We start from the raw sequence: 13,765 nt of genomic DNA on the forward strand, positions 1-13,765 counted from the left end.
CCGCCAAAGTAAACGTAAAATGTGACCCCAAAAACAGAAAAAATATCCACACAAAAAAAAAACACAGAATACATAAAACACAGAATAAATACACAAAATGACTAGAAAAAAAATATAGAAAAAAAAGACAATGACCAAAATGATTCCAGAAACCACAAAATGACTCATAGCACCCAAAACAACAAAAACAGACAGGATGACATAAAAATATGCAAATGACAACAAAAACACAAAACAACAACAAAAATACAAAAAAAAGCAAGCGGAATATACATCCATGCAGCAGACACGCAATACGCACACACGCATTGCAACACTTCAAGGCAGTTCACCACAAAAAAAATCAACAAATAAAACAAGCCCCAGCGCTGCCTGCCTGGCTTTGTGTGTATCAGCATGAACACAGAGTTTTCACTGCATGGATACTCCAGTGTCATTTTTCATTTAAATCCGAAAAAGGAAGAATATCACAGTAAATTGTGAATGATGTCTGCATGCTGTTAAATTGTTGTCGTCATCCAGGGATTTGATGTCCAATCTGCAGAAACCTCTACAGGTAAATTTGCCGAAACAGACAAAGATAAGTTAATGTGAAGCTTTGTTAGCTTGCTAACCTGTCTGTACTTCTACTTACTGCTTAAAGAGTCACTAAACCCCAAACACACCTTTTTTCTGGTAAATACATATGTATTTGGGTATTAAGTAGTGTTGTTGGGTATTTTATTTCAGCATATTTAGTTGTAAAATGTCAGACTTTCTGACCTCTAAGGTTTGAAAGCCGGCTATTACAATTTAATTTTGCAATTGGCTGAGATAGATTCTTGGGATTACCCTGCGTTATCAACTTTTACTGTGGGTCCGCCCCTCCTATAAAACCTGAGAGGAGGGAGAAGGATTTCCTCCAATCACAGCCCTTAGTGAGCACTGATTGACAGCCTCAATGAGGAAGTCTAATGCTCTGTCTGAAGCAGCCCGCTGCAGCGGTGATGTTTTTGCCTTTGTGCTTCTATAAAAAGCAGATTCTGGTCTAATCAGAGGGTTCAGCAACACAGTCTGTCAATCAGTCGATCAGCATCATTTTGAGATGATCTACTGCGACCATCATCCATCAGGTTTGGCCTCCTGAGTGGCGCTGTGTCACCACACTCTCATATGTGTATATTGTGCCATCACTGCGTATATTACGCATCTGATCAGCTGATTCTGGTCTGATGCTCCTTCCATCAACGCGACACAAGAGTTTGATGGTCAAATCATCACTGGAGTGGTGCGTCCATAGCGACAGAGCTCAGCGCACAGCAGCATCCTCTCCCCACCACAGCCTCACCAGACTCTAAACGCACCACAGCAGGTGTGAAGCTTTTTCTCTCTCACACACACACACACTTTATTTTCTCATTCAGTGGCTGTTAATATTGTCTATTGTTTTATTTTAATTATTTTCTCATACTAGAAAGGTTAACTGGAGCCTTTTTTCCCCACCTTTGATGTGTTTTGTGTCAACATTTACTGCAGCGGACCTCTGCGTGTATGTTTGCACCTGCTTGTCAGTGGTAGTTTTTTCCGGTGCTAAAACAATCAGTGCAAACAGTTCCAGATTTGATGAATTGCTTTGCGCCCACTGCATTAATTTATTTGCATGTCCTCCCATTTTTTGCTCCCCTTGTGAGCTCCGCCTACTATACATATTCATTAGAGGGAAACGCGCTAAATGGATTGAGGGTTCATTGCGACGTGCAGTAGCAGCGCACTCCTGATTGCCCAGGGTTTGTATGGCTTTTTAGCACGTGGAGCAATGTTTGCACACATTGTAATACCACTAAACCCTTAGTGAGTCCACCCCATAGTGTGTGTAACCAAGTCTGTCTCCGCGGGTGCGCGAATGTGCATTTACTTCTCATTGCTGTGTGTGTCTTTATGTGTGTGTGAGGTGATGTTCTGAGGCTCATGGTGGGAGTATAGCAGGGACTGTTTGTTAGTAATATAGCATCTGTGGGGCTGTGTTTATGATTGTGGGCAGTAGTTGAGCAGGTAGCGGTCTGTCACTTCAGCACTGACCAACTGCCTGAGTGGGCGTGTCTTACTGCGTCAGGAGTAACGCTCATAATCAAGGCATTTTTTCAATTTCCACCCTAGTGGGAGGTCAGCAGATAGTAGGGGTTTAGTTACTCCTTAAACAGTACAATGTAACTAGTATTGAGGCGATTGAACTGCAGGTGCTGAAGTTAGTCCACAAAAAACTAGTGTTGCCCTTTTTTCTCCCGATGCCGATACATCCCGATTCCGCAGTGTTTAAAGAAAAAAAACATGTTTTTCTTCCAATTATGGTGGGTTCTTCTTTGTTGGTGTTCGGCGGCTTCTTCTTCCATTCTGGGGACTGGATATTGACAGTAGTTTAAAGAGTTTGATGTTGTAAATGGTGTCGACGTGTTAATAGTACTTGACGATACTGATCCAGCCTTTTAGTGCCGTTTCGGGACCCCTCCTGATACTAGTAACGGTATCAGCACAACATTACAAAAAACTTAATCACACAGTAGGGCTGGGCGGATAGACAAAAATGTCTATCACAGTAATTTTCTAAATTCTAACGGTTTCACGGTATATGACGGTATTTTTTTTTTTTTCATGCATAATCAGGTGTTCACAGCATTTTCTACTGGTTGAGAATCAGAAAGGTTTATTTTGTCGAGTACAGTTTAAAAAAAACAAAAAAAAAAAACATGGAATTTGACTTGGTAGTTGGTGCGCGGAAGAAAAAAAAAACACAAGCCAGCAGCAAAAAAAATAACAGTGATAAATATAAGGATAAGGGATAAATAAAGGACAGAGGATAAAGAAAGATAAAGATAAGAAATAGGAATTTACTGCAGTAGATTGACTTAGGATGGTCTATTTTACTGTCATGATAAGTAAATATTGTAGAATAATTCCACACTAGTAATCTCACTGGCCAGTGAAATGCTCCAGTAAGAAACAGAGCAGACCTGCTGCTGTGCTCAATGAGGCTCATTGTGATGAAAGTAAAACATTTTATGTCCTCAATGGGAAAAAAAAACACTGACTTTATATGGAGTCACGTAGCGACCGTCAGCAGTTACATCTCCCGTCTTATTTAGCAGGTTCTCCCGAGGGATCCTCACATTGTGGAACATTGCAAACCTGTTACAAACGGAAATTTGACACAAATTAGGCATTAATCATCTTTGGAGGATCTGTCCTGCTTGAGACTTTTTATCACACAGTACATCAGCTGAAGAGATCGTAAATTCAGCGTTCACCAGATGAAAGAAAACAATTATGATTTCCTAAACACAACAATATTCTCTAACAGTCCGAGGGCTATTTCACCAAACCTAAATAACAAGCCTTGTTATCTAGGCTTTCACCTAGATAACGGGTGAAAGCCTGTGTATTTTATACACGTGTATCTTATACACGTGTATAAGCTTATGCCGCTTATCCAGGATATAATTAGAACCAACGTTTTACTACAGAAAAAAAACATCGTTGCCATGAAGATTTATTCTGTGCTGCTACCCTGGTCAGGAGAATGCTTGCAAAAGAAAAGGTGCCACGCCTTCCGTAAAGGCTAGTCCTGCTTCTCATTCAGTGGCATTTCAACTGATCTCACAGAGTGACTTACAGTTGTTTTTATAAAACCATATATCTACTGTATGTAGATATAATGTTATAGAACTCAAAGATACTTTATAGCGAGCTTCAAAATTAGGAGGATTCTGTTTCATGTTTATTTTGTAATAAGCTACATTACTATAGAGAGATTCATTTGGCTCTTAATTTTTTCACTGACATGAAAAAAAATATATTTTTTCTAATATATATACAGTATATATATATATATATATATATATACTGTATATACATAATACTTGTGGCAGGGGGAGGGCAGTGCAAGTATTTATAAAGTGTTTAATTAACACAGGAGGGTATTCATTATGTCATTAATTGAAGATGTGTACATGTTTTAAAGAAAGTAAATTTCTTTAAAACATCTTGTTCCTTATCAGCAGAATGTATCATGGTGCTCTTCAGCCTGATCCGAGTTCAAAGCACAGTAAGAGAGGGCATGGCTGATTCAGGCATCATCCAGTTATCCTAGATATTTTAATTCCACTATGGTGAAATCCCTCTCAGGTAAAGCCAAATGAAAGTAAGTCACAGGAAGATTCATTGTCTTCTACTTTAACTACTGTATTTTCCAGCGTACAGGATGCTATTTTTTTCATTTAAAGTCGAGGGAAGGGGCAATGCGGCGGCGTGCTTTATGCGTGAATTTTTAAGTCAGTCGCACACATGTCCAGTGAAAGCGAGTGTCGGGAGGGAGAATATTACTGACAGTCACCCTTACAGCGGAATGAATGATATGGAACAGCCACTGAACATCATGGTGAACTGGACGTTCAAAAACAAAGCTTCAAACAATGTGGGGAAAGGTTAAGCTCCCACAGCTTTATCAGGACAGACACGTTGTAAACCGTACGCAGACGGTGACTGAGTGGAGGGAGCGAGTGACAGCAGAAGTCATAGATCTGTAGAATACTTGTTTTTATTTCGTATGCTTGAAAGTAAGATTGCTGATTGTTTAAATAAAAATCACCGGTAATAAATGGAGATTTTTGGAGCGGTGCTGGCTCATATGTGTTTACAGTGGAAAGAGTGTATGAAAAGTATAAGGTTTAAAAGGTAAGATATCTCTTCTAGTTTTTAATTGTAGGAAACAATAAATGGCATAAAGTTGTCAAATCACCGTGTTGGGTTTATCAGGAGCGCGCGCACGCAAGCCTCTCAAGAGCTACCTTTCTTTGTTGATTCATATATTTTTTACGAGCCAACCTTTCTTTCTCCACTGTTTTTGGATTGTTCTCAGCTGCACTAGTGGATGGCTGGCAGTCATTTTCATATTTTTGTGTTAGTTTGGTGTATTTTTCTTTAACTTATGTTTTTTTTGTCATTTTGTGTGTTTTTGGAGCCTTTTTTATATTTTTGTGCATTTCTGTTGTCATTTTGTGTACTTTTTGTATAAATATTATTTACTTTTTGTTTTATTTTACTCATTTAATACATTTTATTATAAATACATTATGTGTGGTTAGGGCCTGTTTTGAGATGTGTGTGTACGTGTGTCTTGCTATCTGTCCTCCTGGTTGCCGTCAGCAGCGCGCATGCACATACGTTGTCACAGGGTGTTGAAATGCATGAGACACAGCGCATTTCAAATGATATATTCAGAGAGCTCCTGTGAGCACAGTCATGGAGACGGAGAAGAAAGTGGAGTCCGTGACCCGTGATTTAAAGGAAGTTTAAATAACTATCAAATATTAACTTAAATAACTTTTTGCAGTACAAAAACGTTTTTAATATTCATTTTTGAATATTGACCTTTTTTTAAACCCAAACAAACTGCGACACAGTGACGTCTGAACTGGATGACCCGGAACCGGAAGTAAAATTAAAATGAACGTTTTGCAACACCAAATTACTCCAAAATAACGAATGCATTGTGGTATTTGGAAGCCGTTGACAAAGTTTCAGGTCGAACAGACGCCGCGCCGGGGAGATATTCGCTCCACACGCGCATGCACACTTCTTGCTTCTATAGATAGATGCTGAATGTTGGTCCTGGCCCTCCGATCAAACAAAAACATTTTTGTGGCCTCGCTGTGATAGAAGTTGCCTCCCTCTGTACTAACGGATCAGCTCTAGTCACCGATGTTACGTGTACTTAGCGGTGCCGCGGCTGGGACCACGACCCCCAGCACCTTATAGAGAGAACACAAGAGTCAGAGTGGAATAAACACAACCGACCGATCTAGCAAAAATGCTGCTTTAACATAAAAGCAGCATTATGGAATGTCTATCACTTCCACAATATTCACTCACGCTTAGGCTTAGCCACTAGCTAGAGCAGGTATGCGTGCGCATGCATGAATTTAATAATTGATTCTGCTTCCCAGTATCGTTTTTTTTTTTTTAATTGTATTTTTCACATTTTCGTGTGTGACCACTGGGTGGCAATAATGCACCAACAAGTGAGTGCAAACACAAAGAAGACTTGCAGCACGAAGAACAGTTTCAGCAGCTGGGATTTACCTTGCGCAAACAAGTATGAGTGGGAAAAAGATATAATTTAACTGTGGCTCAGACAAAAAAATGAGGCCGATCTTCACACTACAATATGTCATGTGACTTCTCTTTTGGAGCAGCCTAAACTGTTGACCAGCTTCTGTTCCTACACAAAAAACTAGACACTCCAATGCACTAGCTTGATGAACATTAAAAGTTTCAGTGACTAACTTCAAAAAGTTATGTACAAATTTGTCTTTTTGTACATCTTGTTTAAATATATTTTATTTTATTTATTTCAGTATAAATAATAATAAATCACTAAATAAATAATGATAAATCAGTGAATGACTGAATGTGATGTGATGTGCATTGTTATGTTATTTATTTTAAAAATGAAATGTGAAAATTCACAATAGATTTTGTTGTTGTTCATTTGATTCCTATTAAAAACCTAATTCCTAAACATGCAGAAAGAACTAACTTAAAAAAATGTGTGTAATGTTAACTTTTGTTTTACATATGAATCATAGATAGCTCTGTTTTCATGTAGAGTAAAAATACACCTACTCTTTGGAATAACATGGGAAGTTGAAGACAGATGGGGTCGCACCATCTCTAAGCCTGACAATTTGACCCGTCCTGTCAAAATGATCAGGTTTGAAGTGTTCACTACAGAGCACTGATGAATTAGCAGCAAAAAACCCCTCCTATCTTAAAACAACTTCCCATTGCCTCCTCAAGCCTGTATCACTGAGAAACCTTCAAAATGTGAAGAAAAATAAAACAGCAAAAAACAATGAGAGATAGTACCAGTTCCTGCTCTTATACATGTAAATAACGTTAGTTACGATGACATAATATTATAAATGGTAATTCCATGGGATCTGGTTTCATTACTGCGCCGGTTATTGCAACCAAAAGCTGCACAAAACACCACCATAGTTGCTCTCTAGTGCTAGGTCAGAGTGAGGAGACCTGTCCAATATGGCGGAGACGTTTGATGCGTTCCAGCACGTCATGAGGCGTCTACTTATATAATGTCTATGGCAATAACCAATCAGAGGACAGCACGTGCAAAGCTGCAGAGCATGAAGTTGTCAACATCCTTCATCAGTGAATGGAAAGCTGAGAGTAATTATTAGCCGATGTATCCTGGATATCAAGGATGTCAAAAACACAAACTAGTTCACTAGTGAGCTGCAAAAACTCTGACATGTTAACTAGTCAATCATTATAAGGTCTCTAGTTAACTAGAAATACAATTGTATGTTACTTGGAGGCTGAAAAACACTGACAAAAACTTAACCTAGTCAACTAGTAAGCATACTGACTAGTTTCAGCCTTTTAATGCCCGTACTAGTAAACAAGGTGGACCCAACATGTTTACAAGTAAACTAGTAGTCAGATATCTACTAGTAAATCCATTAGCAGCAGCACTAATGAACTAGTGATGGTAAAAGTGTGTACTAACATACTAGTGTAGGGAAAATAAGCACAAACACAAAAAATCATGATAAGTTGGTAAAAGTGTGCACTGACTAAGGTTTCCTATTGGCTGCTGAGTCCAAAATGAAACATGACAACTAATAAATACTCAGGATTTTGTTGTGATCCCCTGCTTCATTTGCTCTATAGTTTGCTGTAAAAGGCACATTTGCATGTTTACTTCTATTTGTGACTCAGATTGGTTTCTGTTATTTCTATTTAATATCTATGTATTTATCTTTAAATGGTTCATTATTTTTTCATAGAGCTAAATTACTGTATCTATGTGACGCTGGATGTCAGCCAATCAGGGATCTTTCTACAAACAGAGTGATCCATGAGCTGTTTGGGGCGTTACTATTGGCTGCTCAAGCTGCTTGTCAAATGTCTAGGCCCGTTCACGATCTGAGAGTAGAGAAAGTGTCATAGCGCATTGCGACGATAGGCACAACGATTACATGGCAAAGCAAGGCCGATGTGGAGTAGCAACAATCTAAAGGCAGAAACATGGGTGGAACGGACCGCTTTGCGTCCTCACGGATCCCTGTGACTGTGCAGGGTCCACCGCATGTACCGGCTTCAGAGAGAGAGTGAGCAGGTAGGATATATTGCATGTAAACCTAAGAGAAGTTTATCCAATGTGAAGAAAACAGACGCAATTAATTTTTACAGTTTGGATGGTTGTCATTCTGCTACAGGGTTAGGGTCAATTCTAAATGTAGTCACGTAATTGATGATTAATTACAATTATGGCGTAATTATAATTGTAATTTTAAAAATCTGTTGCTGTTGTAATCATAATTACATTGTAATTGAGTAGATAATTCACTATGTAATTGTAATTGCCATGAAAATTCTATAAAAATCGCAAAACTGGTGAACCATGTTACAGTTCTACACATATGTAGTTAATAATTATTAAAATATGTTTCAGATCAAGTTTTCCTACATTTTACCATTTTAAATCAACTGAAATTGAGGTGTATACTGACACAAAAAAGGCTCAGACGCCCGCACCAAAAATATTAAAACCTATATTTTTATTGATTAGGAAGCCTAACAAGATAATCACTAAATAGGAAATAAACTAGATCATAGATATTTGTTTTTAGTGTATTTTACAGCTGATTTGGGATCTCTTATCATTAGAGATGCTAACAGAAAGCTAACACTAGAGGAAGGTTAACTTTTATTACGTTATTTATTTCAGGATCAGTAATTGTGATTAATTGTAAATGAACTTGAGTTGTGGAAAACATAATTGTCATGGACTTTATGAGGATAAAAAATAATTGTAATTTTAATGTAATTGGAAAAAATGGACGAGCTGACGGCAGCAGCCGCTGTTCAGAATAACTATAGAGTGATACGTGCATTCATGTCGGAGTCTCTAAAACATCAGAAAACTTTCCAATAACACAAGATAAAGTCCATACATACAGACATTCATGTCAGAACCGCCACTGCTATCACTCACCCATTATCCAGACCGTTCTGCCCCAGTTTCTTTCCCATATCTCCAACCAGCACCCCTGGTAGAGCCAGCAGGGTGTTTGGATCTCTGACCTGCGGGAAATAAGTCAATAAGTCATGTGATCTCATATCCAGGCTTTGTAAAATCAAAACTAAGAGTGAGGTCTGAACCTGCCCGTGCACATATTTGAGTATTGATGCACGCAAGAAATGTTAGTAAATCTGACCCTCAGTTGAAAAACTGCACTTTGCCCCACATGTTTCACTCTCATCAGTTTGAGAGGTTTGATGGCCCACATTCTGGTTTTTCACTATCACACCAATAACTAAAGTTCTGCTGTAGCATCTTACCGGGACAATGAAGGAGTGCAGGCCGTGGCACTGCTGGTCCGGTGTGTAGAGCTGAGCAAACACCACTGCGTGTGTGGCTGTTTTACCCAGGTTGCCCACCCAAAACTTGGCAGCCTCAAAGTCTGGAGAGTTTATGACAAACTCCTTCAAAAACAAACAACAGGATGAATAGAAACCTGTACTGTAAAACCTGCCACTTGGTAAGTATTTCCACTATGATGGACACTTTCATGCTGCCCAGGTGAGCTTGATGTGTGAGCACTGACTTGTGTGTTGGGGTCATAGGTGGCAGTGGTCCTCATGGCTCTAGTGTTGCTTCCATGGCTCACCTCAGTCAGAGCAAAGCACCCATAGGTCTACAAACACATTTAAAAAAAGGACAGGAGATAAGAATCCCCACATGCTTCGAATGAAAGGTTTAAACCAAGCCAAAGAGAAAACTATTGTTCATGTGTTGTACCATCATGTTGTCTGTGCTTTCCACAAACTGATGGTGTCTTTTGGAACCCGAGCTGCCAACAGTTGCTCCAAACATCTGAAAAAGAGCATTAATTAGTGATTATCCTACATGGAGTCAGACATTTAGAATAACCACCACTTTGATCCATCCATCCATCCATCTTCATACCCGCTTATTCCCGTTTATCAGGGTCGCGGAGGTCTGCCGGTGCCAATCTCCGGCTCTCATAGGGCGCTGGGCGGGGGTACACCCTGGACAGGGCACCAGTCCATCACAGGGCAACACAGCCAGACAACCACTCACTCACTCATTCACTTCTATGGGCAATTTAGAGACTCCAATCAACCTCACAGTCATGTTTTTTGGATTGTGGGAGGAAGCCGGAGTACCCGGAGGAAACCCACGCAGCACGGGGAGAACATGCAAACTCCACACAGAAAGGACCCAAGTGTCCACCCCAGGGCTTGAACCCAGGACCTTCTTGCTGTGCTAACCACCAAGCCACCGTGCGCCCCCCACTTTGATCCATTAAATGTCAATTGCTTAGTTAAATTCAATGTTGGCCTGTGTCAGAGAACAAAGTTGTTGTATCATCTCGACACTAAGGATTTGATACACCACCAGTGTTACAATACATTAGCATTTCATTGAATTGACTGACAACACAATTCACCCGTTCCCGATTCGATACGATTTAATATTGATTTGATGGCGATTCAATTTTACACAATGCAAAACAATGCGATTTCGTGCAATACGATGCAATTCATAAATGATCCCAAACATTTAAATAGTAAATAAGTAGCTGAAATTCAGTATGGTACTAAAAGCAGAAGATTTTTTGTGTTCCTTATAGCAGCAAATTCAAGAAAAAGTGCACATTTTGGGGGGGGGGGGGGGCAGCGGTGGCCGTATCGATATGAGATGTGCCCCAGAAATACAAGATAGAATGAAAAACCCTGGATGCAGGCACGCGGTGACCAATGCATCTCGATTTCACCTGTAAATTGTACCGATGATCCATCTAAATGTCGGTGTAAATATTACTACCTTGGAGGAGGTAATGAAATTGTGATGAATAAAAAGAAGAAAATTCTGGTCAACATGAACTCACCCCAACGTTAAGAGAGTGCTTTGCCACCAAGGCCCAGTCATACATGCCCAGGCAGTCTTGGAGGCCCACAGATTTCCAAGGGTTTGCCATTGCTTCCTCTTTTGTTAAGAAGTTGTAGCGAAAAAGTTGCTTCATTCTGTGGAGTTTCACATATTCAGATTTAGGGTTGGATTTACTAACTGTGAGTGATGCGTAAAAACGTCAGCAAACTTCATCATCAGACCAATGTGTGTGTCAAACACGCAAAATAACACGAGCAATCTGTTTATTGCTTTTGCCTCTAATAAATATAATTTTTTGTCTGAGTTAGCTATGACACACTTAGGGCCATATTCTCTCTAAGCGAAAGTGGGATGCTCCCTCTCCACTTAAATCTGTCACTGTGGGCCTTCATCCCAGATATGCGCTCTGGGCGAAGCAGCCCTGAAATGTGGGCAATCCCAGTCCAATCTGGCCTTTCATGTATTCTACCATCCATTAAGAGCTTTACCTCCGATGTGCTTCTGAATTTGGAATAAGTCCAGCATACTACAAAGGTGAAAGATTACGTTTACACCTGTACAGATAAAGCAACTGTTAGTTAAAGTGTGTGTGCGTCCACATAGACTGCCTTCCTGATGAAAAAGCAGTGTGTTTTTATTTTTGTACAAGAGAGCTGTGGCGCTACTTTAGTGGGTATCATCAATAGTTGCGCAACTATTTATTAGAAATACATTACATACATTTATAGGTAGAGAACGACACAAAACTGAAGCCGAACTATTTTCATCCTATGTACGAAGAAAAGCCACGGGCTGATCACGTTACAAGCGAAATAAACTGTCATCTGTCCAGCCAGAAAGGAGATGCTCTGCCTGTGCATATGTACATATGTCAGATGTGTGTGGACTCTGTCCCTGTATGCTGCGATTTTGAAGTGTTTTGTTGCGCCCCGTGTGAACTTGCCGTGGGTACACAGAGTGGGTTTAAAATTGAGAAAGAAAGAGGAGACAATACGCAAAAGTAAGAGCGAGAAAAGAAGAACGGGAGCGGCTGCAGAGGGACGCTCAGAGCAGTTGCAGACAAACAGAATCTACTTCTTTATGCAAGACACTTCTTAAAAGCTTGTTTAATATTATGATATTGGTAATAAAATGATTAAAAGCAGTTGTTTCTTGATGGAAACTACTATGTCTTGTTTGTGTAATTTTAATCTTATTTAGCCCCTTCTCCCTTCTCTTAAAAAGCTCTTTCCTTTTTCAGCCCACAGTTGTAAATAAGAGTTAATAATCAGGTTGAAGAAAGGTTAAATCAGAAAATAACACTAAACAATGTAGCCAAATATTCTTCTTAGTGAAATGCACATACAGTGGATATAAAAAGTCTACACACCCCTGTTCAAAAGCCAGGTTTTTTCACAACTTTTTCCACCTTGAATGTGACCTATAACCTGCACAATGCAATTGAAAAACAAACTGAAACATTTCAGGAAGGTGAAATAAAAATAAAAAACTGAGAGAATGAGGTTGCAAAAGTGTGCACACCCTCTTATAACTGGGGACGGGGCTGTGTTTGGATTTAACCAATCACATTCAAACTCGTTAAATTGGAGTCAGCACATACCTGTCACCATTTAAAGTCCCTCTTATTAACCCCAAATAAAGTTCAGTTATTCTCGTAGCTTTGCCTGACATTTTTGTAGCCACATCTTCCAGCACAAGCCATGGTCCGCAGAGAGCTTCCAAAGCATCAGATGGATCTCATTGTTCACAGATATCAGTCAGGTGAAGGGTACAAAAGAATTTCCAAGGAATTAAATATAACATGGAACACAGTGAAGACAGTCATCATCAAGCATAGAAAATATGGCACTACGTCCATCCAAAATTGATGACAAGACAAGAAGAAAAGTGGTCAGGGAGGCTGCCAAGAGGCCGACAGCAACATTGAAGGAGCTGCAGGAATTTCTGGCAAGTACTGGCTATTTAGTACATGTGACAACAATCTCCCATCTTCTTCATATGTCTGGGCCATGGGGTAGGGTGGCAAGACGGAAGCCTTATCTTACAAAGAAAAACATCCAAGCCTGGTTTCATTTTGCAAAAACACATTTGAAGTCTCCCAAACGCATGTGGGGAAATGTGTTATAGTCCGACTAAAACAAGGTTGAACTTTTTGGCCATAATTCCAAAAGGTACATTTTTTGGCACAATAAAAAACACTGCTCATCATCAAAAGAACACCATACCTACAGTGAAGCATGGTGGTGGCAGCATCATGCTTTGGGGCTGTTTTTCTTCAGCTGGAAATGAGGCCTATGAACAGTTCCAAATACCAGGCAGTGTTGGCACAAAACCTTCGGGTTTCTATTAGAAAGCTGAAGATGAAAAGGAACTTTACCTTTCAATGATCCTAAGCACACAGCCACATCAACAAAAAAATGGCTTCACCAGAATAAGATTAAGGTTTTGGAATGGCCCAGCCAGAGTCCAGACCTGAATCCGATTGAACATCTGTGGGGTGATCTGAAGAGGGCTGTGCACAGGAGATGCCCTCGCAATCTGTCAGATTTGGAGCAGTTTTGTAAAGAAGAGTGGGCAAATATTGCCTCATCAAGATGTGCCACACTGATAGACTCTTACCCGAAAAAGACTGAATGTTGTAACAAAAGCCAAAGATGCTGCAACAAAGTATTAGTTTAAGGGTCTGCATGTTTATGCAACCAGGTTAAGTTTTTCATTTGTTATTTTTCCCATTTAAAGGTTTCAGTTTGTTTTTCAATTACATTGTACAGGTTATAGGTCACATTAAAA

General features: G+C 39.7%; 1 protein-coding gene across 1 annotated transcript in view; it reads right to left on the reverse strand.

Annotated features, from left to right (window-relative positions):
* acox3 (acyl-CoA oxidase 3, pristanoyl) overlaps nucleotides 1–13,765 on the reverse strand; it is a 44,741-nt gene that overhangs the window by 24,762 nt on the left and 6,214 nt on the right. Inside the window, exons 4-9 of the mRNA XM_028474036.1 lie at nucleotides 10,974–11,109; nucleotides 9,860–9,934; nucleotides 9,666–9,755; nucleotides 9,400–9,543; nucleotides 9,053–9,141; nucleotides 3,066–3,162 (exon numbers count right to left, since the gene is read on the reverse strand). Of these exons, the coding sequence (XP_028329837.1) occupies nucleotides 3,066–3,162; nucleotides 9,053–9,141; nucleotides 9,400–9,543; nucleotides 9,666–9,755; nucleotides 9,860–9,934; nucleotides 10,974–11,109 (631 nt within the window). The remainder of the gene's footprint in view (nucleotides 1–3,065; nucleotides 3,163–9,052; nucleotides 9,142–9,399; nucleotides 9,544–9,665; nucleotides 9,756–9,859; nucleotides 9,935–10,973; nucleotides 11,110–13,765) is intronic.

Source organism: Gouania willdenowi, chromosome 18 (assembly GCF_900634775.1).
Source record: "Gouania willdenowi chromosome 18, fGouWil2.1, whole genome shotgun sequence".
NCBI classification, from domain to species: Eukaryota; Metazoa; Chordata; class Actinopteri; order Blenniiformes; family Gobiesocidae; genus Gouania; species Gouania willdenowi.